The following is a 25690-nucleotide window of genomic DNA, read 5'->3' as shown; positions in this document are numbered from 1 at the left end:
CAACCAACAATGCTGAAAACACTGAGGCCTGAATCATACTGAAATGGAGCAGACCTCAAACCTTCATTGGTTTACAAACAGCCATCATTTAGGACTTCTCATTTATCTGCCCCTTTTTATGAGGGGTAGATTTCAGCTTTCTTGCACCAGATGCTTGGATTTTCCCAGATTTTATAGTAGTGACAGTATTTGAAATTATTTATTAGTGCCTGTAAAAATCATTTGCCTGTGCTGTGTTCTGGCAAATTAAAATCATTTTATTTTACAGGATTTAAAGCCATCAAGGTAATGAATTTTTAATAAATAAATAATAAAACCAATACATACCTTTTGCTTTCAGGTTGCCTAACTTGCGTCTCAACATGTTAGTGCCATCCTTGAGACATAAAAGGTTAACAGAGATGTTGTCCAGAGAAGATTAATGCAGCTCAGGGTACAGCATTTACCCCTCAACAGTTGAGCACTTTGCTTCTGCTGCAACACTGGAGAGGCTCACGTACATCATTTCCAGCCTGCCAGCACAGTGCATGTTTGTGGTATTTGTACAGAACTGAACTACTGCTCATCACGTAAACATGAAAAACAAAATTGAATTAGAAGTTTGATCCAGCAGCATGAACAAGAAATACATACACAAAACCATGACTGTAAGTGAGGCTTTAACTTAGGGTTCCCTCGTACAAGGTGGATGTGGATCTTAACATACTCTAATTTCAAGAGGAATTTAAGCGGGTGTAACCAAATAACATAAGGTTTGAGCTCCACCCTTTCTAATGTATCAGTTCTTAGGACAATGACGATCAGCACAAGGTGTTCCTTGCCCTGGGGCTCCTCTTTGGATTCACATCCTTCTTTTGCAGTGGTCTGAATTACCCTGTCAACAAAATAGGGAAAACAAAACAATAATAGAAATCCTGTAAAAATACAAATGTAAACTTCTACCCACCTACCACTCCTCACAGGTATCTTGGGAGGAATACTCAGTATAGCTGGAAGAAGATTTATTTACAAACACAGTATACAAGCCTGAAAATAGAGCACCTAGTTTTTTCCCCCCATCTACAGGAAAGATCAGACAGAGGGAAGACAACCAATACCGAGTTAAGATGTCTCAGTCCTGTGAGATGATAGGAAAAGCTATGTATAAATAGAAAATATGATATGTATAAGCATTAAATATGTAAAACAGGGATCATTTAATGATTTTACTTTGTCACATATAAACACAATACTTGTATGAATTCAGTCAACAAGTGTCAAGTGTTCAGCTTTCTGGCTGCACTCCAACTGATTCAATTGGCAACTCACCAAATGCAGCCTAGATGAAAAGTCTAGTGTCTTTTCCGAGACTCTACAAAGATGTAGTAAAGATAAAGCAGTACAGTTATAAAACTTCTAAATAGAAACAATGGTTGTGTATTAAGAAATATTCACAGGGCTTCAAAAAAAAAAAAACAAAACAAAAAAACACCGAACAGACTTAAAGATGCAGTCTTAGAGAATTAGATACAATGTCTGGATAAGGTTGAAGTCCTAGCTGTTTGTTGTCTTTCAACTTTTGTATTATAATTCTGGCAAATTCCTCTCCGTGGCTATCTGAGGTATCGAGTAGTTGTCGGACTTTTGATGTCCTTGTTGGTTTGGTGCTTATAAGTTCATAGTCTTCTTTCATGAGTAAAAATCTTGATAGAAGAGCATCCAGTGACTGATTCAAACATGCTTCGGTCATCTGATCAATAATTTCTTCTCTTTTACTTTGGATCCATTGATGAGCTACATTCTGTTGCATTGTCTCCAGAACAAAATCTGAGATCAAGGAGGATTAAAAAAAAAAAAAAAAAAAAAAAAAAAAAAAAAAAAAAGATTAATATTTTCACACTTCTTGTTAATAAATAGTGCCATAAAACAAAGAACGAGCTGAAAGAGAGCTGGTAAAAAGCTTTTTTTTTTTTTGATTAGATATTCACTTAATTATTATCTATTATCTTACATTCCACATTTAAAATGTTGTGAGTTGCCAAATTTGCTGGTTAGAATATAATTTTTATTCCAAATCACAGAATAATTTAAGTTGGAAGGAACCCTCACCTGGTCTAATGTTCTACTCAAAGCTACCCCAAAATAAGTCAGGTGTCTCAGGGCCTCCTCTGGGTGACTTTTAAGCATCTCCAAAAATGGAACTTCTATAGACTTAGACAAACTATTCTAGTGCTTGACCCAATTTGGTAATAAAAAGAGAGAGGTGCTAACTTAGCTTCAATAAAAATCCCTCTGGGAAGTGTACTGAAAAAAGCCTGTGTAGCTTCCAGCATATATTCCTCAAGTTGAGGATTTATACAGTGAAAAGGTACAGATCCTCATATTCTCAGGAGTCCCCCACCACAGCGGATCCAAGATTCTGTGCAGAAGGCTGTAGAAAGCTTTGTCTCTTCCCTTGACATTTTTCAATTGTTTCTGGTTTACTCTCAGAAAATAATTTTTAAGTAAATGCGTCCAGATAACCCACTCACAGTCTCAGTCAATGTGTTTTCCAGTCTCAAGTGCCCACAGTAATCCTAACTACTCTTAGTGTTATATGGATGAGAACCCCTACGCTGATAAACGCCTGCCCCACATCTGTCTGTGAATTCAGACAACCTCTCATACCCCTATTCCTTTCCTCTAGTTTCACAGGTGAAAAGGCTTAATGAAACAAAGCACATGCCACTTCTTATAAGAAGTTATAAGCTCCATTTGAAGCAAATTTAAAGGAAATAGTTTAGGTCATGACAGATTGCTAGAAGTATGAGGCATTTAAAACTGACTTACAGAATTGTCAAGATTTGGATGAATTTAGACGGCTTCAAAAAAAAAGCACTTCACATTTCAATGTGGAACTTTATTAGCAATTGTAAGTTTCAGCAGGGGGATGATGCGGCAGATCTTTATAAAATTCCACGTTATTGTGTGGCTCGTAAAAAGTTCTCTGAATAACTTATCAGGTATTAGTTTCTTTTTGTTATCACTCTTTTGGAAGCACACTTTTTGCAGTTACTCGCCGCACACGAAAACTATCCAGTGTATCTCAACTAACACAAAAGATTGTTAAAGGTGAGATGCTGCTTCTATTTGCCCCAGTGTTACTAGGCAGAGTGGCAGGCCTAAAAAGTGGCCGTGGCAGGCCATGAGATTAAAAAAAAAAAAAAAAAAAAAAGCTAGATTTTAATTTTTTTCTTCTTTATTCTGCTGGACTGTAGCACTGCTACAGCAGTAAGGGAAAGGAGAAACGACATTAATAAAGAGAATGCTCCCAAGGCAGCAGGAATTAAGTTTGCTTAAAATGAAAGGAAAAAAACTAGGAACTACAGATACATCTTCTATGCCACAATTTACATTATTTTTTACTTATTCTGTAATAGAAGGCTACAAGGACAGAATCACTTGCATTCTTAATTTGCAGCATGCTTTGTTTGCATTTTATAGATGAACACCAGTTCCAGTTTCCAATTCATACATGCATATATTCAATATTGCTATAGGACTTAGAATTAAACCAGTGTTTGCTGTACCTGAAGGAATTGGTGATGTCCGCAGCATAGATGAGGAATTTGAGGGAACTGAAATACTCTTGTCAGATGAGGGAAGGTAACTGTATGGGTGCACAAAAACCTTGGCACTTTGAGTTACGGAGAGATTTTCATCCACGCTCTGACAGCTGAGAGAGTGTAGACTACCAGAATCTCCATCTTAGGAAAGAAGAAAAAAAAGCTGTAATACTTCTACATTCGTTATGCTTGCAAAAGACAATATTTAGAGCAATTCTATAGCACAAATTGTAAACAACCTAACATCATTTCAAATACAGCACACTATTCCTTCAACTCAGCTTCTCAGCACATTCATCTCCCTTGTCTTTTACCAGGGCTTGTGTTTTTGGGGGTCTTGTTTTATTTTCAAAGAACACAGAGAATAACTCCAGTAGATGTGAACTGTCAAAGCTCTGATGGACAGAAATTTGATGTGGGGACTATAAGAACAGAGTAATTCCTGAAGTGTTTGCAAAGAAGTCTGAGTCAGCATGAAAGCTGACTAATTTATTTTTATGAAGTTTGGTAGTGTAACAAAAGTGGAAAGATTAGAAATGATTCAGGTGGAGGGAAAGAACATGAAGACCAATGAAGACATTCAGTGGAATGTGAATGGAAGGTTTTCATAGTCTGATGAAACAGCATATGATATCAAGAAAGCTTTGTGTAAAATTTTTGAGAAAAGGGAAAGAAGGATTTTTTATCAGGTGGGGAACATAGTTTCTACTTTTGGATTTTAATTGAAGAAAAAAAGATGATGATGGATACAAAAGCAGCAGTTGGAGAGAAGAGATGACAAACAGCTGATCAGAAACAAATTACAGGGCATATACCCCATTCTGCACAGTTTTCATTACAGACTTCCACAGTCTCACTTGACAAAGAGCTTTGGCGATGTGAACTAAGAAAAAGATACTGATATAAGAATTCATGAAATCATTTACTAAGATGTCGCTCAATGCACGATTTGGGATTTATGGTTATATAACAAATGTGGGACTCTGAAGGTGTATGCTTAGATGGGAATGTTGACCTGTCGCTGTAAAGAGCGGGAATAGGAAAATGTGAAAAATACACTAATTATTTAAACAGAACTAAAACTCATGATTCTAAGTGGACTAGAATTCATAGTAGCTAGGTATTTTATTTCGTGAAAGACAAAGAAAGTAAGCAGGGCAGAACTATGTACTGAGATGTGATATATCTGCTGCCTGAATGAGAAATTATAAGGAGAACTGATATGAGAAAAAAACTTCAGAAAAGGATTTGAAAAAGTTCTGCAGGGCTAGATTGTTCTAGATCTCTAGGCAAACACATATCTCTAATAACAGAATAACAGTAGAGACAAAACTACTGGAATTGTACCAGTATGAGAGAATAACCCTGACCAGCAACCACAGCTTAAAACAGAAGAAAAAACATGCTAATGAAGTTTGCCAATGTTATTTAGAAAGAACAGGCTAACCTAGGTTATTCAGAAAGAACCTACTTGACACAGAAGTAAAAACAGTGGAAATTCAGTAGCACAAAATATGAGATCTAGCTTCAAGCAGTGCCTGGTGATTTGCAATTGATGTGAGGGGGAAAAAAAAAAAGAGGTAATTATTCTGTAACTGAGGACAATGTGAGAAAAGAAATTCTAACATATATTAAGCAAAGTTTCTATTTCAGACAGAAAATAGTTGTTACACCTCTTTTATAATATTAAGTACAGAGGTCAGGTAGCTGTCTTAGTTTAGTAATTTAAGTTAGAAGATGCACAGGAAGTACTAGCAGGATACAATGATAATGAAGTGTTTTATTTTACAAAAGGACTTCAGAAGTGTTTATCCTGTTTATCTACTAAAACAAAGTGTAGTAAGAGATTACTCTCTACATTGGAAGTAAAATGGGAAAAGAGGGAAAGAACTATTTAAACCTAAAGCAGTACTCAAGAACACATGTGTATAAGCTGACTAGAAAAAAGGCTATTGGGCAAAGTAATAACATACACTTTTACTGGCAAATTGATTGGTTTATAAATGTTGTTCTATGAAATGAATGCCTGCAATTATAAAAGAATGAACTTGAAGGCCCAGGAGGTACTTTCTAGACACCATACCAAACTTATGTACAGGTAGGTCTTCAAATTCTAAGAGTGACTAGGAAGTTGTAGATGGAAACATAATTTCATTTTCAGAACATACCAGTGCAGAAGCAAGTCATAAAATGAGATGCTGCTCCTGTCAGTATCTGTTTATATGGATGCATGGTTTGAAGGCATTATATAATTTTAGAATATAGAAAATGTCCCACTTGGAAGGGACCTTCAAAGATCATCAAATCAAAGTGCCAGACCACTTCAAGGCTAACCAAAAGTTAAAGCACACAAATAAAAGCATTGTCTCTTGAACACTGACAAGCATGGGGCATCATCCACCTCTCTAGGAAGCCTGTTCCAGTTTTTGACCACCCTCAAGGTAAAGAAATTTTTCTTAATTTGAACCAATCCAAACCTTCCCTGGCAGAGCTTTGTGCCTCTCCCACTCATCCTGTAATTGGCTCACAGAGGGAAGAGACCAGCAGCCCCCTTCCCTCCCCACTTCCCTTCCTCAGGAAGTTGCAGAGAGCAATAAGGTCGCATCTTGGCCTCCTTTTCTCCAGACTAAACAACCCAAGTGTCCTCAGCCTCTCCGCACAGGACTTGCCTTCGAGCCCTTCTACCAGCTCTTGTTGCCCTTCTCTGGATGTTCAAGTACCTTAACATCCTTTTTATATATGTGGGCACATTCATCAACTGCAATATAAAACCTCATTCCTGAAAGGAGAAAATACCATGTTCCCAAACACGCTCAGTAGAATCCTAGAACAATAGATGAATTCCTTGAATGAAATAAAGAGACCTGCTTAGATTTGCAGTTAACATGCTCGCCTGAACATGAGCCAGCAATGTGCCCAGGTGGCCAAGAAGGCCAACAGCACCCTGGATCAGGAATAGTGTAGCCAGCAGGACCAGGGAGGTGATTGCCCCCTTGTACTCAGCTCTGGTGAGGCCGCACCTCGAGTACTGTGTTCAGTTTTGGGCCCCTCACTACAAGAGGGACATTGGGGCCCTGGAACGTGTCTAGAGAAGGGCTACAAAGCTGGTGAAGGTCCTGGAACACAAGTCCAGTGAGGAGCAGCTGAGGGAACTGGACATGTTTAGCATGGAGAAAAGCAGGCTCAGGGAAGACCTTACTGCTCTCTGCAACTACATGAGCGTTGGCCTCTTCTCACAGGTAACTAGTGATAGGACTAGAGGGAATGGCCCCAAGTTGCTCTATCAAAATACATTGGGTTTGAACAGCCATTGTCACAATTCCATTGATTCTAATTGCTGTTAGAAAATAGGGGTTTTGTAGCTACAGGCATTACAGTATCTCTACACACATACAGCAACATCTAAGCAGTAACTCTATAAAGGACCACCAACTGATCAGTCAGTTTAATTGTACCACCACAGTCGATCTCCACAGGAAAATTTGGCAACTTAGAACAAAACCCAGCAGCAACGAGGGCTGACATTTACCATTATGGTCAAGTATTGAAATGGGCTGCCCAGGAAAGCGGTGGAGTCCCCATTCCTGAAGGTATTTAAGAGACATAAAGACATGGCACTAAGGGACATGGGTCTTGGTAGAATATCTCCAGTTTTGCAGTGTCCCAGCACACTTTTTGATACTCTATAGCAGTACAGTTAATCGTCTCGTCTGCTTTCATACCAATGGTCCCCACAAAGCCAAAGGATGCCCTATTCTTTTGGAATATAAGTTTACTTTCTTTCAAAACCTAAATGCAGTTTTAATTTCATAATGTATTGCTATTCAATCTGAGTTCAAGAGCTTTTTTCTGGCTTCTGATGTCAGCAAAACCTCAAAACTGAATTTTGCCTAGGAATTTTGCCAACTTTTAGTTGGCAGAGGTGATAAATACAAAAGATACATGTATGTGCAGACACTTTTGCAAGCCAATCTCTTTAATAAAGCCTTTTTACTGATTGAATGAGAAATGATCTGGAGGTTGGGCTATATTAGAAACTTTCAGTTTATTCAGCTTTAAGAGCAGCTCACAATATTTAGCCTTTTTATATTTAGAAGTACTTTACAAATGATTAACTAAACTGCCAAAATGAAGAGACAAGCAAATGCTATTGCTGTGATCATGGCCCCGAAAAGGAAAACTAGTGCTGTGAGGATTTGTCAAGTGACAGGAACATAAAATCAGAGCTAAAATACATTAGTTTTTCAGCCAGAGTACTAAGTTGACAGCAATAAAATACATCTCTTTTCTGATATAAACAGATATCCAATAATTTAATATGCAAATTCAGTGTCATAAAGGGAGCATAAAGCTGTGATGGCAAATTAAGTTTATATGAAGTCATGAGCATCTACCTGATGAGAGGATATTATACTTGGGAATAGACTTGAGTCTTGATATATCTGGAGAGATACTTCGAAGGGGAAGTGCATCACAGTGTATGGAGGCAGAACACGTTTCCTGAAACAATTCCAGTTATACAATGAAAATTAATACATTTAATAAATAAATGTACATTAAATAAATAAAAAGATGCAATGATTTACCAAGTACCTCCTCATCACTCTTTTCCCTATTCTCTAAATACTCAATAGACAGCACAATTAGAATACACTACGACAAAAGAAATATATATAATCCTAATACTTCTGTTTTTCCAGAGCAGACAGCAATTTTGTGTATGAGTTTAACTATTAGTAAGAATCAAAAGAAACAGCACTAAGAACCAAGATTTACAAACAAATCCATATGACCCTATGTAAGCAAGCTACACAGAGGTGTAAGGAAGCAGAAGACAATCACTCGCAGACGCTGTGCTGGATTCATCCTGGAGCAGATAGATGCCTTTTCCACACTTAGAGGATATACCAGATGTACCCTTCTTCTTTCTGCTTATTGAGCCTTTCCTATCTTCACTCATATGGCTGTGTACATGATGCATCCCAGCTCAGTGAACGCATTTTACACCTTTCCTGACTGCACAAGAAAGTAAACTGCAAAACCATCCCCCTCCCCCCACCCTTACTAAGATATCCGCCTTCGAAGCTCTCAGGATTTTTAATGATTTTGACATACCAGGGAAGGTCCAAATTCAACATGCAAAATATTTACCTCTTGGGGATTCAGAGGTATATTTAGAGATGTTTTCTCCACATCTGTTTTCTTTCCACTCTTGTGAATACATTGCGATTCATACCGTGACTGAAAGAGATGTTTTTACTTGCATTAAGTTTCTGATCTGTTTAAGCTTGATACAGGACTAGTTGAATAATAATGGACATTATATTCGTTTAGCAAAGAAAAGCAGAAGTTGCCAATTTATTTTACCAACTCATGACTGTAACAAAAGCTACTTACCTTTGATCTCTTTAAGAGAATTACTGCTTCCAGCATAGCAATTTCATCAAACGTTCTCAGGACTGGTTCAAGGTCTATTAAACACTCTAAACAAAGAAACAATGATTTGCTGAATGATTTAATATGGAAGTCTTCATATTGCTAAAACTGCTTCCTTATATTTGTAAAACTTATTTCTTTATTAATACATACCAAACTACACATGATACTAAACAGAAGTTTCTTGCTTTCACCTGTTACAACAGTTTTGTATCACTAAAACCAATCCTGATTTGGCCACCTCAGCAGCCTGGATTCGGGACTGTCCCAGAGTCCAAGTCTTGCATTCCTGGAATGGACAGAGTGATGGATTTGCTGTTTAGAGCTTAGTGATATGGTTTAGTGGAGGACTTGTTAGTGTTAGGTCAGAGGTTGGACTAGGTGATCTTGCAGGTCTCTTCCAACCTTGATGATTCTGTGATTTCAAGACAGACCCAACAAGCTTGATCTGTTAAATGTGACCAAAATGTGCAAGACCTCAGAACAAGTTGTTCTACTCCCATCCGAGTAGTGGTATAAAGAATTATGAGGAAAATAAAAACAAATCAAACAACAAAACCCCACAGCAATATTCAGAAAAGATGCTGTGATGGAAGACCAGAGGAAATGGTGATAGTCAAAGCACTGACCTACCACATCCAGTGAATCCAAGTGATAGCGTCTGCATGCTCACTAAAGGCAGTAAATCACAGAAGCTAACATCATCTGTCTGCATAGGGAGCCACATGACAATTCAATAAGCAAGTGACAATACGTGCAATGCTCCCTTGTCTTTCAGTGCTGAAAGATTTGTGAAACTAAGTATTTCAAATTTGAGGATGACTACTATACAAACATCTCTGACACTGGGCAAGTATAACAAGATGTCAGTGAAGGGGGACAGCATGTAACAACTACTGCATTTCTATAAACTCCACTGATTCAGCAAAACCCATCTGCAGTACTAGAAATACATTACACTGCATTCTTATTAATGTATTTTTATTTTTTATTACAGTTTTACCATACTCCTCCCACATTAAGTGTTTTTCACTGGCAGCTTCAAGACATTAATTCAGTAGTGGGATTCTTATTCTCTTGTGTCAGCTAACACTGAGTCTAGAGGCTTGGCATGCCATTTTCCACACTGAGGTACGAGGATTGTTAATTTTTATTGATTTTAATTAAAGTGCAGGTTTCAAGACTGCAGAATCAACAGAATTACAGACCTGTGCAGAAACATGACGATAAATCCTTGTCCCTTCTTTATATGGGTAACAGTTAGGTTAACCAAGCTTTTCTATTTAAAGTTTATTTTAAAAAGTAGGGCTTGGGTGTTTCTTTTTCCCCTGTTTTATTGTAATTGCAAAATTTCCCAATCAGTGAGCTTTACTTCCCTTAATTTTGCAACAGTTTTGTAACTTCCTCTTTCTTTTTATGATAGTAAAGTAGAGGAAAAGCAATGTATGTTTCTTTCAAAGACCATCTTACTACAGGCGCTGCACTAATAACAGAGCCGAAGACAGCTCATGCTGTAGTCATATCCTAGGTAATTATCCCTTCTGTGTGACCACAGACTTCGGCTGCTATTTTATTTTGGGTATGTGACAGAGGAAAGCAAGAATATCTACGTAAATGCTATGATTTGTTCTTTCTGATTTTAGAAAACATTATAAGTTGGTTTATTTACTTGGAAAAAAATCCACAATTTAAAATTATACAAACCAGATACACAACAAAATACACTAACCTTTCGTAACGTTCTTAATGCAAAAACAAAAATCGTTTTAAAGAGGACATGTAATTAATTCAAACTTTGAAAATAAAGATACTCAATTTGTTTGGCTGTGTGTCTTTTTTTTTCTTCAGCCAAGCTGATCCATAAAAGTGAAGTTATGGACATTTCTTGTTGAGCTGTCTGACCAGCAATTTTCTAATACTTTCCAATTCAAAGGAATTATGCCGACTAAGGTTTTAAAAATAACAAACTTCTATTCATCAAATCTTCAAGTGAAACATTAAGATTGCTGTCCTGCTTGTAAAATAAAATAAAAATTTAGAAAAAAAATATAGGTATTTCAGATGGGAGTCATTGCATTTTCAACCTAAGCAGTGAGAAACTCAAAATAAAGGATTGCTTAATCCAGAGCTCTTTGTGCTGTTTTACACTTGAATACTTTTAGTAACTCTCATATTGTATTTCTTTTGTCTCTCCACAGTGATCCAGCATTCCTTGCATAATTAGGATTGCATTTTCAAAAGAAGTAGGGAGGCACTTCTTAAAGCATACTCAAATTAAACAAGCACAGCTGGGCAGCTGCTTGAACCACTGCTAGCTTTACTACAATGATATATGTGACTACACCAACCTGGTAATGACTTTCAGCCAGTTCTCATGGATTACCTTTATGTAACGGCCAAACAGGAGCCAAAAGTCACCAAAAAATTAGGCAGCTTTTCACGTAAGGGGAGTAAATCTGGACCCAACATACACCAATCATGCCAGTTAAGCATAACAAACCTGGGGTTGCTATATAAAAACTAAACTTATTGAGTTCATATACCATGCCACTCTAATCTCTGCAAGCTTGCCCTTCAATCTTAGGTTCTAAATTTTGAAATTTGCTGTAGAAAGGCTGCAAGTATCTAGATTTAATCTCATAGACAAAAAGCTAAGCAGAGGAAATATGAAAAGAGAACATTACATGTGTGGCATCAACCTGCTCCTTCTGAATCTGGGAGGCGGAAGAATCAAAGATAAAGTCCCAGTGACAAAGATTTATACATGCAAACACAAGGTGAAAGAACTACAGCTCATCTGATGAGCAACGATTTTCTGGTATGTTTGCAGGCTGGCTTACAAATCCCATAGTATTCATGCTGCATATTTTACCTTTTTTCCCCCCTTCCTGTGAATAAAAAATTAAAATGAAGTCTTCCCTTCAAAATAAACTGAAAAAAAAGAAGCAGAAGTAGTAAACCATGCTACCTTTTCCTACAGAAAAATTAGAGACAGCAAATGCAGGAGACTCTAACTAACAACTCAGTTTTACTGCACATGTAGCTTCATTCACAAATTTGTTTATAGACATAATGGAAGCAGACAAGTATCTTATCCCATGCAACATGACTGTGCAGGTGCATCTTTTGTCATCTTTACCATTTCCCTCTCGAGACTATAACCTTGCTCTGTTAGTACCACGTGAGACAGAAATCAGCCAATTTAAAACTATTTCCTCATTACTCAAGATAAACTTACTTAAGAATGATGGTCTTTCATCCGGGTTTTGTGCCCATCCACTTACTATCAATCTTATGACGAAAGCTCGATGAGGAATGTCCATTGATAAGCTTTCTTCACTTAAGTCTAGTCGCTGTCCTTGTGACACACTATACATTATCTGCAAGGGGTTTATAACTTCTGTCAAAATAGACATCGTGCATTCATTAGAAATATATGCAATATAAATAGCTTACTATAGGAGGGAAAGTTTAGATTTCAGCCATAGTATTTACAGTTCACCAAAATAAGGCTATGTTTTTTCTATTTAAGAAAAGTATTTTGAATTTATTAAATCAACACAAATTGCAAGAACAACACAAGGATGTTCTTCAATGTTCTTACAACCTGGATTATTACAAAGTAACCCCTAAAATGTATAAGCTCCCAGGTACCCAGGTGTCAGGTTTAGCCTTTACACAAGGCCAGAAAAATAAATTACAGGAAAAGATGGCCTTACCTTCAAATGGCTGTTTCCTTGACATCACTTCCCACATAATAATTGCATAACTGTTTAAAGTGTAAAAAGTATGGAAGATATTATTTTAGATTGTCTACACTGATAAAACAATGTACTCAGCTTAGTATTTTATTAGAAACATTTCACTAAAATGATCCTGCATGGAACAAACTGGTCTGCCTGCTGATAAATACAATGATGCCCCAAACCTATGCAAACTAGCAGGAATTCTAATCAATGACTTCAGCTGTAACTAGTCAATAATTTTCAAGTACAGAAAAGCTACAAGGCAAAGCTACATGCCAGCCTCAGCCATTCTGTGAAGACTATTTTGAATGATAGCAAGACTGAACGCACATCTGCTCATTCAGACCAGTGATACTCTGTTTCATTCACATCAATGGCCCAGTGCATACAAATCTGCTCCATTTTTAGTAGACTAGTTACTCTCTTCAGTCGTCAGGACATATTAATATAAAGACAATTCTAAAGAAGTTTTTAACTTAAATTAGATTATTTAAGTGCAACAGTGACATAAGTTGTATATAAAAAAAAAAATCAATGCAGGTAAAACAAGTGAAAAAAAAATAATGTAAAGAAAACAAATCTGGCTTTTCTGTATAAAATAATCTTTTATGATGAATAAAATTAGTAATTCTAAGCCTAAAGTGAGGAAGCAGTATTTTTGCTCAAGAGTGTCATTTCCAATGTCAAACATACTTATAAAGCTACCTTCTCAACCAAAGTTTCTCATCATGTTTAAAAATTTTAAACATTTATTTAAAAAAAATATAGATCTGAAATTGTAAAGCTTAATATTTAAAAAATTTAATCCAATTTCCATAGAAGCAGTTTTACAAAAATCATAAGAAAAAAATGATACAATGCAAAGAATTATGTTTGAGTAAACATTCTTTTTAACTGCTGAAATAACTTTACACAAAGTAGTATCTTCCTAGATCACCAAGAAGTACCAAATTTTGGATGCGGGCTGTATTTAACTTCCTTGAAGCATTATAAAATTTAACAACTGCCACCTAGGCAAAAATGAAAAAAATTAAGAATGAAATAACTGAAGCTTAAAGTCAGTCATTTAAACTAAGCTTTCCTAACTACTTATTCCATTCACAGTGCTTTGTTTTCAATGTCAATAATAATTTCAATAACTCTTAATAAGAACAGTCTTCCTTGTCAGAAAGGCTGCTTTTGATGCAGTCCTGAGAAATTCATGCAGGCTGATTTATTTGTCATGGCAAATTATTACTTGTAAAGGTTAATACTGCTTGGACGCTTTTTCTTTGAACACTTTTTTTTCCTTTAGAAAGATCACAAATTTGCTTTAATATATCACCAACATTATTTCATCCGCTGTAGTCTATTAATCAGACACCCAGCCTTCCATTCAATTTGGAATCTCTCTATAATGAAAGGTTATTCTCTCTGTTCTGTAACACCACAGCATACCAATTCTTGCTGATATTCCCTTTACTGTATTCATGCTCTCCTTTCTTATTTCTGCTTCACAGCACTTCCTTGTGACCCTGGGCACATTCTGACCCGGGTGATATTCCTGTTGGTCATTTCCTTCACTGGCTCTTTACCTTCACATTTTCCTGCCTTGAACTTCTATCTGTTTTCCCTATGCTTTCTTACTTTCTCTCTCCTCAAATAATCTCTTTTCTTCTTAACAGTTTTCTAAGTTCTCCTTACCTTTTATCTCTTATTTTTTTCCCACTCATTTGTTATTCTTCTGCCTGCAACTTTTTTTTCCTAACATTTATCTTCCTCATCTCCACTCCCTCATTAATACACAATCCGTACTTTCAAATCCTCTAAAATCAGAAGCTAGATTAGATAAACTTCACACTGCTACTTCTTTCTCCATAATACATTGGTATTCCTTTTCAATGTCTAGGGTGAGGAAAGCAGAATGTCAAAGAACTTTGTGTGCTCCTCAAGAGTAAAGGGATAACTTAAAGAAATAATGGTCTCTCTGGATGTCACTAAGTCCCTCCGAGGCTGATTCATCTTCCACCAAAACACAACCCTGTCACAGATAGCTGAAACTAAAGATGGTAAAGCGCAACACAGATGGACTTTGTCACAGTGGTATGCCTCTTCATACCTCCTAAATCTCCATCTGTGTATGATAATTCCTTCCACAATTGCTCAAATAACCTTTGAGCTCTCTGAACCTCTTCAAATTAGCTGATCATAACTCTTAATATCCTAAAAGCCATTTCTGTTCTTAAACAGGTAGTCACCACTCTGCTACTTTCAGCTATGACTCAGAACTGACTGAAACAAAACTACCAGAACATTCATAAAGTAAGCTACTCCTTAAGTAGATCTCTATTTGGAGATAGTGAGAGACAGGAGATCTCTACACTTCCTTCAACCCCATTACCCTGTTTTTTCTACCCCCTTTCAAAACAAACAAACAAACAACATTTTTCTTCTTTCCTCCATTTTGCCAATATGTTAACTGATACACACAAATTACAAAGGCATGTTAATCAAAGTAATGGAGTGAACATCTTTTTCCTCCCTACATTGCCTGCACGTATATACTCTCATTCAAAGGAACCACTCTCCTCTGTCTCTTTACACAGCTTAAGCTCTCTTTCTAGTTTAAGCTCTGGAGTATTACACTTCTCACAGCATTTCCTAGAGAAATGGGTGATCAACAATTCCACCTACCAATTGATTCTTTTTTTCCTGATTCATGTTGCTTAGACTCTTTCAACGTCAATGAAAATAATAAAATTGCTGAGAACATGTTAAAACTTAATTTCAGCAACTCAGATTTGATTCAGATTGCAAAGTCCCCTTGAGGACAGCACGGGTTACCTGTAGATATCGTGTTTCACACTTGCCCGGGTTTTCTGACTGGGATTGTAATCTTCAGGTGGCATATAGATGATGGTCCCTCCTTCTGGCAAGGAAGTTTCGCTGCGTGATTGCGACATGGATATGACACGCCATTTTGACATGCCAAAATCTGCAATCTGGAAAGGACAGAGCAGCTGTTCTAAGAACTGGATTTATCTGTTAACCCTTGTTACAAATTCCTCAAATACACCTGAAAGAACAGCTTGTTTAAAATCCTTAACCTGACACATAAAAAGTATGTGGCTGTCTTAACAACAGGAAACACCCGCTCCAGTGCAGAAAACATTCCCAGTTCATGACTCACACTATTCCTACAGCACTGCCCTGTCCTGTTGTTCTTTTAAGGATGGATTCACGTCTCTGTGGCTGGGGAAATCTATGGTGGAAGCCTGAGCTATATGAAAATCACTTTCTTTCACGGAAAATAAGCAAACCAAAAGACACTATTTCCAGCTCAGTGGCTGTCTTGATTGCACAAAGTTAATAAAGGTCATAATAGCTCTGTGCAACTTAGCCTGCACATATCCCAGGACAATTGCTTGTATGAAACAATTTTAGGACAGCCCACCTCATCCCCAGAACTATGAAGCATTAATCTCAGATTAACAAATTCGGTATTCTGAAATTCAGTGCTGCAAAAAGTCACCAAATATTCTGTTTATTGTGACCTCTGGGGCCATCCCAAAATAGTCTCCTTGTCCCTTTCTGCAGAGTTTACAGTACAACTACATCAAGAATTAACTGACTTAGTTAACACTCCCAGACATCCACCAGGCAGGATGTCAGACCAGGTTACAGGCAGGGAGATGCACAGCCAGAAGAATAAGACTGCTGGTGGACCTGCAGTGTTCAGCATACAAGGGAGAAAGATATGTATGTAGGCAGCAATGAGCTCTGGACTTGCCCAGCATTTGTATCAGAGCAAAATAATTTTCAGAGATGCCTGTGTGAGCAATTAACGTAATAGAAATAATCTTTCTGGAGAGTATAAACAATGCCCTTGTTTTCTTTACAACTCATGCACTGAACTTGCTGTTACAGGTCAGGTTATCTTGTTCATTCAGTTGATCTGATACAGTTGGAAGCACTCTATGAATGGTGTTGCTTTTATACACATACAATACTTTTCCTATTTAGAACATGTGACTTTCTTTTTTGCACTTCTTGCCAGCTGTCCTAAATTAGAGAACTGTGCTTCAGCCCAAAAAAACCTTCCTTCCAATTACTCTAGCAAAGCAACTGTTTATATGTGGTCAGGCAGTGAACCAGACCGCACCAGTGATGCTAGATTATTAAAAAAAAAAAAAAAAAAAAAAAAAGCGTGGATTACTTGGGCCAGTTCCCGGTCAGGTTTATCAGGAAGCTCTAGAGATGGTGACACTGGCACAGCTGAGTGGGAGGAGGTATGAGCTGCTGAGGGCGTGAGTGAAGAGAATGCTGCGTAAGCTGCCTTGCTGCCAAGGAAAATGTCTTTGCAAGGGAGAAAGAAGAAAATCAACACTGCATCTTTGATCTTTGCTCAAATGACCGATGGATTCATTTCATGTTAACTGAAGCAGTAGCCATTCAAGATTAAATTAAGTGTAATGTATCTCTTATTTCTCGTGTACATGAATAGTACATTCTACCAATGTAAAAAACAGAGGATCTGAAGGGAAAACAAAGCTTAAATTTTTGTTATTTTCATTAACAGAAGACCTCTTGCAATTATAGAATCACCTAACCGTTTTGTTAGAAGTACTTTTAGTCTCTTTTTCACATCATGGCAATAATATTTTGAAAGACAGAATGCAAGTTTTAAACTCATTACTTCTTCATGTATGTTTGCTTGTTCTAGCAGCATCAAAAGACCCATCTCAGCACGTTCAGATTTTGAAGTAGTTTTACATGTTCTTACACTACACTAACAGAATAAACGTGCATTTTGAATGATAAGCATCAAATGGTGTTAACATTAGAGTTTGTTTTTTCTGACCTCGAGAACTAACCTGCCTGAGCATCTCAAAACTTTCTATTTTCTACTCAGAAAGGGCCAGACATAGCTACCCGTGGGAGGCTGTCATCAGAAAGTGTTGCCGCTATTGAGTAACACTGCTATAGTGGAAGCAGCGCATATTCTGGAGTTCTAGTCTGTGTTTAGATGGATCAGAAATCCACACTTGAACAAAACAGAGCTTTCCAAAGAATTTGTAAGTTCTTTCTGCAAAGATAAAAATCAAACATCTGGCATACAGCTATGTCCCTTCTGCATGGCGACAACCCCACTCTTCTCCCTCAAAGTAATTAAATTCTCAAAGCAATTAAACACTTCGGCTCATTCTGGATGCTGAAAAACATAAGAATTAAATAACTCTACCTTGACATGAAACTCATCATCCAGCAAAATATTCTGGGTTTTCAAGTCATGGTGCAGCAATGGAGGATTCATGTTGTGCAAATAGTTTACTCCCAAAGCAATTTCATAAAGAATGCGGTATCTCAGGCACCAGGGAACGTCGGGATACATATCTTTCTGCCAAAATAAAACCACAAAACCAGAATATAATCCTCTGTTCTGATCTGACAAGATAACACAAAGGCTTTCATAATAATAAGAAAGTGAGTTGGACAAGCAGTAATCTTTTAAAACATATATTACATTAACTGCACATTGATACTGGCTAGCTGTTAAAACAAATACATAAATATTAATCATGCATGTTATGATGTTACACTTCCAATCCCCTAACATTCATACAGTTCATGACTGCTATACATAATTTGTATATAGGACATTTACCGCATTACTCATAATTACTCATATGGAAATATGAGTTACAGATGAACTGTACGAAACCTGTAAACCATGGCCTATGAGTACTGCACAAAGAAAGACACAAATCATACCTGCTACTAACATTTGGGGAAAAAAAGAAGTGGTGAAACTAACCACAAAACACTGCATTTGGAAATATAAGTACAGCAAAAAAGCGGGGAAACTCAAATCTTAAAAGTTACCTAAACACTATTGTATTTGTGTAAAATACAGAGCTGAGCTCTTTAAGGCATAGGCAGGTACTGATTAAGGGTACAGAAGGGACTGCAGTGCTATTGATACACAGCTGCAGTAGCTTTACATTAGCTTGGACCAGACTAATTGCAGCAGCTGAGTTCATTTCAGCACAGGAGAAATTACTCCTGAGAGTAAGACCTGGTAGAAATATCTGTATCTGTTTAGATTAGCAATATTTGACTTCTATAAACATTTTTTCTTTTTCTTTTTTTTTAAATAAAGATTTAAATTCAGGAAACAAAGTAATCTTTTTGTGATATTTACACTGTCAACAGCTCTGAAAGCCAGATTAAAGTAAGCACAAGTATTTCAGCTTCTAACTACAGAATAACTGAGATATTAAACACGAATATACAAAATAATTCATCATTTAGCCTGTTGTAGATTACAGCATTACAGGAAAAAGTGCAATATAAATAAAGACTACTGAGTTTGGTCGCCCTTTGGGGGTACAGGAAGTCCATCTGATTTGAAGTATTACTAATAATAAACTTTACTACACTACTTCCCTTAAGTATGGAAATCACAGTCTATTTAAAACAATCAGGGACAATTTAATGACTTTGAGTACACTTACCCCATGTAAAAGCTCGTTTAGTGATCCATTAGTCATGTACTCTGTTACTATCCCAAGAAATTCAGGCTCATTGCAAATTCCCAAAATTGGCAGAATGTAACTAAACCTGGCTTTGTGCAGTATCTCTGCTTCTTTTAGAAGGTGGTTTCTATCACTTAAATAAAAAGAAAATAAAAGAAACAAAGAAAGAAGGTTACCATACCATTGCTAGGAAACTCCAACCAAATGTAAGCTTCCCTATATTCTGTTTAAAAAAAAATAAATTTATCTATATGCAGCAGCACCACCACCTTTCAGTATTGTTTCTGCACTGTGCTTTGATAACAAAATGCTTGCTATAAGACAACTCAGAATCTGCAAATACCAAACAACTTCCCTACTTTTGCTCTTCTATACAAGTATCTCTATTTCCACAACACATTTCATCCATGTTTCCAGTAAATAAGGATACAGTCAGAACTCCAGCTGGCACCATCCTGAGCAACCAGAACAGGAACAACCAACTACACCTGTCCTGTTTTACTGTCCGTCTTCAGACAGTGAGTGTCCACTATGGCCCACTATTTACCTCCTACAGAGTAGAGATCTTAATCTCATGAGTTTCCAGTATTTTAACTTAGAGGACGCTGGTGTGCACTAAAACAATACTGGTTAAAGGGATACACCTTTACCTTCTGAAGGAAAAGGAAGGACCAGCTATATTATGTTTTTGTGTAAATTGTTCCTTCAAATTTGGCTCCTGCTTTGAATTGCCCTCTGGAAAAAAAACACTGATTGCATGGGGGGCAGAAAGAGACCAACACCTGAATTTGGTGGTGTGAATGCCCTTTGTTATTGCCAAATCTCCTCACAGGTGTGAATTTGATGCATCTTTACAACTTCAGACATTGTAGCATATGGTATGTGAGGGTCGAGTTATATTAAAAAATAAGTGTGCTTCTATCTCTGCAAATGGAAAAAAATATATATATTTTTTACATATTTTATATTTCAAATCATACTATATCTCGAATAGTATATTATAACTCAGAGAACATATATCTCAAACATACCACAGTGAGCATACTCAGACCATGAAGGAGCCTAAGAAAAAAATAATAAAAGATTTAGACTTTACACTAATGGGGGCTGGTACAGGTACAGGTACACGTGCAGGATAACCAAACATGGGACTTTTACAGCACATCTAAGACTGAGCCATTGGATGAGCCAGCCTGATTCAGCAGCTGTATGGCTGTGCTGGGCCAAGGCGGCATTCAAGCCAAGTCCATGCCCACCAGGACTCAGCACAGCACCCGATCAACCTGGTGATGCGGCTCCCAGGTGAGAGCTGCCTTGTGCCCATCCAGCTCAGAGCACAGACCGACGGGTCCAGAGGGATGTGGACTGCTCAGTGTAGATGTAGCCCTCGCAAAGAAAAGGCCTTCAGAGTACATGGGGAAAAATGGAAGCCTAGAGAACTAAAGCCTGCTGCTTTTATGACAGCGAAAGTTGGAATTTAGTGGTATGTTAAATCAAGTCTGCTTCTTGGTCCTGGTTTTTGTGATGGAAAAAAGCTTCTATTTTGGGAAACTCTAGGTAGTGATCAAAGTAAGAAGTCAGTCTTCAGGAAAAGCATGGGACAAAACACATGGCTCCCTCCCTCTCTCTCTCTAGTAAAAAATAGGTTTGAGAAAAATTAGGGGTTTTCCCAGACCATGAGGCATCCCATCTGCATGGGATTCTGCTGTAACCGGGAAAGGAGTTGCAACACACGGAGGTTTATTCCTGCGCCTCTATGTCACTTCACCTTTGCCTGCTCCATACCAGAGGGGCATTGAGCAATGCCTAAACCAGCAGGAGCCCACAGCGGCTCCCAGGCTGCCTTGCTGTTGGGCAGGTCGCACGCCAAATTCTGCGATACGCAGCACAGGCTTCCTGGTTGGAAGGATTAACTGCACCGTCAACTCTCTGGCCTTCCGTTCTCACGGCAGCTTTTTCAGGATGGTATGTTACACTGCCTACAGTACAACTCACAACTTACTCGCTGCAGAGACACAGAGCAGGTTTACTGCAGCTTTTGGTTATTCTTATAGTACTTCTGAGCTTTGTATGGTATATGGTTGTTAACTGAGTGGTTTTGATTACCCTGGTTGCCCTTTTTTGTCAAGTTTTCACAGGTTAGATGTCACACTGATCTAGATCCCAGCAAGGCTAAAAGTAATATTTACTGTTTTCTTCCAAGTGAGTTCAGAGAACAAACACTGCATTTCTGATTTGTGGGGATTTAAGACTACATTTACATTAATGAAAATGAAACCAGTAAACTTAACAACAGCACAATGCTTCTGCTTAAAAACATAACTGAGATTTCGCTTCATTCTAGCAAGATTTCAGAGGTAAAGCCTGTGCATTACACGCACCTGGGGAATAAGTTGTTCTAAGCCATCTAACCTCGTGTTTCATATTTTAGCATATTGAGTCACAGGACTAGAAGTCTTCTGGGCTAGCTTGTAACCTTTCCGAAAACCAAACCCCAAAAATTTGTGAACTGAGGAACAGCCGACACGTTTTTACACCCACGTCCCATAGGTTTAAGCGTGCAAGCTCACAAGCACACACGTACACCCGTGTGTCTCAGCCGCCTATCTGCCTGACACCGGATCAAAAAAACCTGAGGCAGTAAAGATGAAAGACACCTATAGAAAAAACAGGAGGCTACACCCTAAGGAGAGGCAAACTAGCATCGATACGGTTCAAAAATGGCATTACAGAGAGCGAAGGAGGCAGGAACAGCTGGAAAGCTGCTCCCTGCTGCTGGGGTGACAGCTCGGCCATAAACGCGCTGCCACCTGACCCCCGGAAAAAGGGAACGCGATCGCTACCAGCTGACGACCCAGTGAAAACCAGCAGTATGTAGGGGTCTACAAACCCGATATTTAACATTACGGCGAGACCTGGGGCGAAATCACCACCACCCCCTTCAGCACCCCAAGGGGAGGAAGCAACGGGGCCACCCCACGCCCCCCCCACCGCCCGTGCTGGGGCGACCCCGCCGCTCCCCCCATGTCCTCCCGGACCCTCCCCAAACCCCCCCAACCCCCGGCACCCCCCTGGCCGCCCCGCTACCTGTCCAGCAGCGGCCCCTGCAGGCACTTGAGGGCCACCGGGACCCTCCAGTCGGCGTGCCGGGCGGCCGACACGGTGCCGTAGGCGCCGCGGCTGAGGAAGCGCAGGTCGGGCAGCTTGCTGGAGGGGACGGCGGGCAGGGAGCAGCTGATGGCGCCCGCCCGGCCACCGCCGCCCTCCCCGCCGCTCATCCTCGGCCGGTTCCAGGGCCGGGGCCGGCTCCGTGCTGCTCGTGGGGTGCCGGGGGCGGCCACGCCGTGTCTCGGCCGGCAGCTTGCGGAGCCCACAGCGCCCCAGCACGGCCGCCCCGGCTCGTCTCGCCGCCCTTCCCCGCCTCTCCCCACACCCCGGCCCGCCTCCCCGCCGAGGAGCGGCTTCCCCCAGGAGAGCGGCCAGGCCCCTCCGCGGGGATTTATCGCGACAGCGGCGATACAAGGAGAGGCACAGCCGAAATCTCCAGAAAGCCATCGCCGGCCCTGCCCGCGCGGTTTGAGGTAACCTGACGTGAGGGTTAGCGGGAAGGTGCTGCACGGCTCGGGCACCGAGTCACGTTTTTCGTTAAAAGTGATTTATTTCCCCAAAGGAGGGGTGGTTTCACAGCCACCCTTCTAACAGGGTGAGCGGAGCCGATGCCTCGCCTTAACGTGGATGGACCTCGGGCTGTGTGTGGCTCTCACCTGCCCTCTTCTAGCCCCATAGTGGATAGGGAGCAGAGAATCACAGAATCACAGAATCACAGAATTTCTAGGTTGGAAGAGACCTCAAGGTCATCGAGTCCAACCTCCAACCTAACGCTAACAGCCCTCCACTAAACCATATCCCTAAGCTCTACATCTAAACGTCTTTTGAAGACTTCCAGGGATGGTGACTCCACCACTTCCCTGGGCAGCCTGTTCCAATGTCTAACAACCCTTTCAGTGAAGAAATTCTTCCTAACATCTAACCTAAAACTCCCCTGGCTCAACTTAAGCCCATTCCCCCTCGTCCTGTCACCAGGCACGTGGGAGAACAGGCCAACCCCCACCTCGCTACAGCCTCCCTTGAGGTACCTAAAAAGAGCGATAAGGTCACCCCTGAGCCTCCTCTTCTCCAGGCTGAACAAGCCCAGCTCCCTCAGCCGCTCCTCGTAGGACTTGTTCTCCAGGCCCCTCACCAGCTTTGTCGCCCTTCTCTGCACCCGCTCAAGCACCTCGATGTCCTTCTTGTAGCGAGGGGCCCAAAACTGAACACAGTACTCGAGGTGCGGCCTCACCAGAGCTGAGTACAGGGGGACGATCACCTCCCTCGCCCTGCTGGTCACGCTGTTCCTGATACAAGCCAGGATGCCGTTGGCCTTCTTGGCCACCTGAGCACACTGCTGGCTCATATTCAGCTGACTATCCACCATCACTCCCAGGTCCTTCTCTGCCTGGCAGCTCTCCAACCATTCCTCTCCCAGCCTGTAGCTCTGCTTGGGGTTATTGCGCCCCAGGTGCAGGACCCGGCACTTGGCCTTGTTGAACTTCATGCAGTTGACCTCAGCCCATCGGTGCAGCCTATCCAGATCCTCCTGCAGAGCTTTCCTACCCTCGAGCAGATCGACACACGCACCTAACTTGGTGTCATCTGCGAACTTACTGAGGGTGCACTCGATGCCCTCGTCCAGATCATCAATGAAGATATTAAAGAGGACCGGCCCCAGCACCGAGCCCTGGGGGACGCCACTAGTGACTGGAAAACAAGGGAGAGAAGCCAAGTTTTCAGGCTGTGATACTGGGTGATATGTCACAGTGTGCGGATGGAGGCATGGCAATTATTTCTCAGTTCTCTATTTAGGCCTAGAGCCCATAGAGTTGTAGAATCACAGAACAGCTTGGGTTGGAAGGGACCTTAAAGATCCCCTATTTCCAGCCCCCTGCCACAGGCAGGGACACCTCCCTCCTGGCCAGGTTGTCCAAAGCCCCATCCAACTTGGCCTTGAACACCTCAGGGATGGGGCATCCACAGCTTCTCTGGGCAACCTGTGCCAAAAAGCAAATAAAGCAAGTCCTGAAGTGTCCTGTTTTCAGCTTTCATTTGGTCTGTATCCTTTAGGCACGCTAGATGATTACACAGAAGTATAATTTCAATGCCATGTTTTCGATACATAAATTTTAGACATTGATATAAATATATGCCTTTCTGTATTTACCATGTCAGTAGTTGTAGTTGGCTTTGTTGGCTTTGTTATATAAAAGAGATTTTGCTTCCTAAAGAAAATGACATGCAATGGACATATACAGTGAGTGTGTGCTACGAAACTCCTCTGTAACTCCATACATAAGGTATTTCCCATTAAGAGATTATGATTATCACTATACTAAAACTTTTAAGATACCATATGAAAACAGGATGAGTAATGGGAGTAAGTAGCTAGTTGCTGTTTTCTACAGGTCCTTGGGAATTTTGTCAGAGCTTGAAGACAAACTTGCCGGTAAGGGTGGAAGGGGAAGAAGAGTCGTGTGGTTCACGTTCTGTGACTGTAGCCCTGTGGTGAGCTGCCTGTTTTGTGGACACTCTAAAACAGAAGTTTGAAGAAGATAAACTGGTGACTCGGAGTTCCCAAAACGAGAGGCTGGCTACCAAGGGAAAAATCAGAGTATTCAGTATCAGAATATCGCTGCTTCTGGAAACCCCCTTCTTTTTCCTTTAGTAAATTTAGATTCATTTTGTCAGATAACTTAAATGACATCATTACTGGCTTAAATTTTCATCGTTCAAGTGAAGTGGCATAAATTGCAGCTAAAATACAAAATAATTCCAAAATAAATCTTTAAATCATTCCTTTGAAATTCTGCTGAAACTGTTAATGGTTGCAAAACTCAAATACATCGTGTATCAATTGAAATTTTGTCTGTGGTGTCCTGATTTTTAGATTAACAAGTGCAGTTGTCTTTGAATCTATGTTGTAATGGCTTACAGAATAGCTGCGTAACAATACCTGTTGACTTTGTTTCCAACCATAAATCGGTTCATGGCCTTGTGCCTGAAAGACTTTTATTATGCTCAGTCACAATACATGCAGTTGATTTTCCTTTTAATCACTCAGTTTTAACCACTGTTGAGAAATACCTTTATAATTGTTTGTTTCAATCAACACAAGACCTAACTTGTTTCAGCAGTTTATTACATGTAAAAAATTCTAAACCTTTTTGTTTCCTTTGCTACTGATTTTTAACTTAATCACTTTGGTTTCTCTAAATGTAATCAAGAGTCCCTTTTTGCAGTAAATGCCAAGTGACCTCCAGGAAAAATCTTTAGCAGATTTAAGGATAATCAGTTACTGCATGGTGGACTCCAGTTA

At 39.6% G+C, this 25690-nt stretch overlaps 1 protein-coding gene across 1 annotated transcript; it reads right to left on the bottom strand.

Moving 5' to 3' along the window:
• Positions 1 to 1156: 1156 nt before the first annotated feature.
• On the bottom strand, positions 1157 to 22642 carry RIPK2 (receptor interacting serine/threonine kinase 2). The gene is made up of 11 exons (XM_084282331.1): positions 22369 to 22642; positions 19261 to 19414; positions 17988 to 18143; positions 15590 to 15747; positions 12740 to 12789; positions 12259 to 12420; positions 8982 to 9067; positions 8736 to 8825; positions 7979 to 8084; positions 3549 to 3725; positions 1157 to 1806 (listed from the first exon to the last, which is right to left on the bottom strand). The coding sequence occupies exons 1-11, from the start codon at positions 22557 to 22559 to the stop codon at positions 1481 to 1483; spliced, it is 1656 nt and encodes a 551-aa protein (XP_084138457.1). The 5' UTR covers positions 22560 to 22642; the 3' UTR covers positions 1157 to 1480.
• Between the last annotated feature and the right edge of the window lie 3048 nt (positions 22643 to 25690).

Source organism: Netta rufina (assembly GCF_964035555.1).
Source record: "Netta rufina genome assembly, chromosome: 2".
In the NCBI taxonomy this organism is placed as follows: Eukaryota; Metazoa; Chordata; class Aves; order Anseriformes; family Anatidae; genus Netta; species Netta rufina.
Note: the sequence above shows the minus strand (reverse complement) of the source record. Positions and strands in the feature narration are given on the sequence as shown.

Excerpts from the sequence above, each read along its gene's own strand:
- RIPK2 (XM_084282331.1), bottom strand. The coding sequence starts at position 22,559 with ATGAGCGGCGGGGAGGGCGGCGGTGGCCGGGCGGGCGCCATCAGCTGC. Across the intron at positions 19,415-22,368 it reads CAGGGGCCGCTGCTGGACAG|TGATAGAAACCACCTTCTAA; the intron begins GTAGCGGGGCGG and ends TTTTTATTTAAG. Across the intron at positions 9,068-12,258 it reads TGAAAGACCATCATTCTTAA|AGTGTTTAATAGACCTTGAA; the intron begins GTAAGTTTATCT and ends TTCTTTGTTTAG.